The 3650-nt window shown below is 38.7% G+C and overlaps 1 protein-coding gene across 1 annotated transcript in view; it reads left to right on the top strand.

Moving 5' to 3' along the window:
- The first annotated feature begins 1101 nt into the window (after positions 1-1101).
- Positions 1102-3650, top strand: part of LOC101572206 (complement C5-like) — a 50781-nt gene continuing 48232 nt past the window's right edge. The window contains exon 1 of the mRNA XM_023701566.1: positions 1102-1204. Coding sequence (XP_023557334.1) covers positions 1140-1204 — 65 coding nt within the window. The 5' untranslated portion in view covers positions 1102-1139. The remainder of the gene's footprint in view (positions 1205-3650) is intronic.

The raw sequence follows: 3650 nt of genomic DNA, 5'->3' as shown, positions 1-3650 counted from the left end.
TGGTCACAATCTTTTCTCCACCTATTTTTAGCTTCCTTTCTACTCTGAGCAGACTAAAGAAATCCTTGGGCCCCCTTTGCAGAACTAGATTATCATTAGACCATTTCCAGCACCAGGATATTAGTGCCTAAATCTTAGCTTTAAAAAAAAATGTCTTGTGAACTTGATCTAACTCAGACCCACTCTAAAATCATCTCAATTTGAAACTGAACCCAGGTGGATCTCTGCCTATATAAGAAACAACTGGGCTGGGGAAATAGCTCAGTGCTCTCAATGCCTGCCCAGAAAGTATGAGGGCCTGGGTTCGATCCTTGGTACCACATGCTGTGCTGGCCCTGGAATCACCATGCTGTGCCAGTCACCAAAACCAGGCATGATGGCGCATGCCTGTAATCCCAGTGCTGGGGAGGCTGAGGCAGGAAGATAACTATGAATTTGAGCTGTGTAGTACCAACTAAATAAACAAATAAATAAATAAAAAATTAGGGCCAGCGAGATAGCTCAGTGGACTAAGTGCCTGCTTAGGCAAGTGTGGGGACCAGGATACCGTCCCCGGCACCACAGGCCATGCCACCCCCCGCCCCAAGGCGTGCTGAGCAGGCCACCAAGACCAGGCATGGTGGTGCACACCTGTAGTCCCAGTGCTGGGGAGGCTGAAAACAGGAGGATCACTACAAGGCTGAACTGCTGTATTGTAACCCTGTACCAGATACATAAAAATTTTAAAACTAAAATAAATAAATAAAAGATTTGTTTTTAAAAAGAAAAAAACAACTGAAACCTACCAGATATAAAATCAGAGCAACTTCCTTGGTCTAACAAAAGCCGAAGGGAGTGGCACTCTGTGATTTCTGGTTGTGAGCCATTCTTCACTAATTCAAACTCTTATTTTAGTGTCATTTTTTATGTGAATCAAAACAAATACCTTAGGTATAAATTTCTGTAAAATACCACTTATCTTTATCTTTAGATATGAAGGTGTGTATTAATCGTATTTCCATTTTCTTAGAGATCTCTTTTTATGTGTTAATAATTAACCAGAGAACTAATTTATCCAAATCCTGGAAGTTTAGTTGACTTGAAATAAAAGTAGCATCACAAAGGTTATATTCGTGGTTTTTTGCAGCCCATCTCCAGCCATGGGCCTTTGGAGGATACTTTGTGTTCTAATCGTCCTGGAGAAAAGCTGGGGACAGGAACAAGTGTAAGTAAAGCACAGCGTTTTTGTTTTGTGGTGTGTCTTAGTTGAGCTGAGTGAAAAAGTGGAATCAACATTGTATTAATTTGAAAATAATTTTCTCCGGAGTCTATCAAATGGCTAGTCTTGTTTCAAAGTGAGAGTCATAGAAGCATATGGATTTGATGTGTGGCTAGCAATATAACAGATTTTATGAGATTGATATTTAGAAAAATATCCATAAGTGACTGTTCAAATTTTTGTTCATAAACTCAATAAACTAGAAATAATAGCATAGTAGTGAATAGTAACTGGGTAGTATCTAATGGGACCCATTCATTTTCTATAGGAACATAAGCCCAGATGGGGGCGGGGTAGCTGCTCAAAAGCCACTTGCTAGTAGAAGACTGAAGCAGGACTTTTATTAAAGTACCCTATTTATCACTTCAGTTTATTTCTTTTTGTCACAAATTTATACAAATAGATATTTTAAGTATATTATGAATACAGGGGTATATACTTTTGGATGCCATAAAATGACCACAGTCACCTGTTATTTTAGGAACTTTGTGGTATTGATTATTTGACTTATTTATTTATTTATTTATTTGGTACAGGTTCTCACTATGCAGCTCGGACTTGTAGTGTCTCAGCCTCCCCACAGCTGGGGTTATAGGCATGCGCCCTTATGCCTGGTTTTGGTGGCTGGCACAGTGCCCCTGAGGTTCTGGGGCCAGCACAGCATGTGGTATCAGGGATTGAACCTGGGTCCTTGCACTTGCCAGGCAGGTGCTTAGACTGCCAGGCTATCTTCTCAGCCCTTGACTGACTTTGATATTGCAGATTGAGTCAAGAACCTTATGTATGCTAGGTTTATCACTGAAGTTACTTCTTTTTGAAAGATAAACAACTGAAGATGGTAGAGATTGAGATTAATTAACTTCAAATTAGTAGAATTAGTGCTAGGATCTGGAGTCCCATAATTCTTGTCCAATAATTTATTGAGCACCTACTATGTGATGGCAGTGGCAATAAAAATCAGCAGATGGGCACAGACAGTTCCTAGAGCTTACATTCTAGTTGGAGGGACAAAATAATGAATGAGCCAATGAAAGAATGAATAAAAAGGGACTGGTAATTATTAGTATTATAAAGAAAAAAATGAAGTTAGAAGTTAAAGAAATGACAGGCACTGTCTAAAAGTATGGACAGGAAAGATTTTCTTAGGGAAGAAACACAAACAGTGCAAGTGAGGGTGCAAACCATGCAGATCTCAGGGGAAAGGATACTTTTTAAAGCCCAAAGTGGCATTTTTCTCTCTTTGTGGTCTCAGCAGCCTGATTCTCTGCAGCTATTGATAAAAAAAAAAAAAAAAAAAAATGCAAGTGTGAAAATCTTCATGTTGTTGAATATTAATAAGGATGAAATGCAGGAGCTGGTTCCACAGTCATCTTCCAAGGGCTTCTAAATACTAAATATTTCCTATTTTGCTAGTAGTACCCAAAAGACTTTTCAAGACAACATATTAAGCTGAAAAACTAAGGCCCATAAGAATATTGAAATTATGGTAGCTTTTAATCCTTTTTTTTTTTTTTCTTCTGGTGGAACCAGGGATTGAGCTTGCCAGGCAGGCACCTATTCTACTGAGCTATGTCCCCAGTCCTGTTAATCTTTAGTTTTCTGATCACAAATTTTTCCTAACTGGATCAAGTGCAGCATCTAATCTCCACTCTGACTCCCACTATGGTTGCACCAGCCTGCCTCCCCACCAGTACTGGAGGTCTTGCCTTTGCCCCACAGGCCCTCTAGTATTTATTAGTTGTCTTCATGATAATAGCCACTCTTCCTGGAATGAGATGGAATCTCAGCATTGTTTGAATTTGCACTCCTTGAATGACCTGTGGTGCTGAACACTTTTTTATATATTTATTCACCATTTGTACTTCTGAGAAATGTCTATTCATCTCAGATGCCTGTTTTTGCTTTGGGTCTTTGAATTTGGAGTGTCTGACTTTTTTCAGTTTTTGTTTTTGTTTTTTTGTTCACGAGTTTGGCTCAGTTTCAGTTCTTTATATGTTCTACATATTAGTCGTTTGAGGAGAAGCTAGCTTAATTTTTTTTCCACTCTGTCGGTTGTCCTTCTACTCCACTGCTGACTTCTTTTGCTGTGCAGAAGCTAATAAAATGTGATAATTCCTAAGTGATAGTTTTGTTCATAAAGTCTTATAAAGTCTTTGCCTACATCCATGTCTTCCACAGCTCTACCTATTCTCTCTTCCAGCAGATTTATTTATTTATTTATTTTTAATGAGCAGAATATATTTATTGAGGGAAAGAAAGCTCCTGTGAGAGAGGGACAGGAGTGGGGCCTGAGTGGGTTGTTCCCTTCCAAAATATTTAGTATTCAAGTTCATTCATAATTTTATAACTTACTAGCTTAGTGATCCTGGGCAAGTTTTTTGTTTATCTTAAA

Source organism: Octodon degus, unplaced genomic scaffold (assembly GCF_000260255.1).
Source record: "Octodon degus isolate 3935 unplaced genomic scaffold, OctDeg1.0 scaffold00137, whole genome shotgun sequence".
NCBI classification, from domain to species: domain Eukaryota; kingdom Metazoa; phylum Chordata; class Mammalia; order Rodentia; family Octodontidae; genus Octodon; species Octodon degus.
This window is presented reverse-complemented; position numbering and strand designations above follow the sequence as displayed.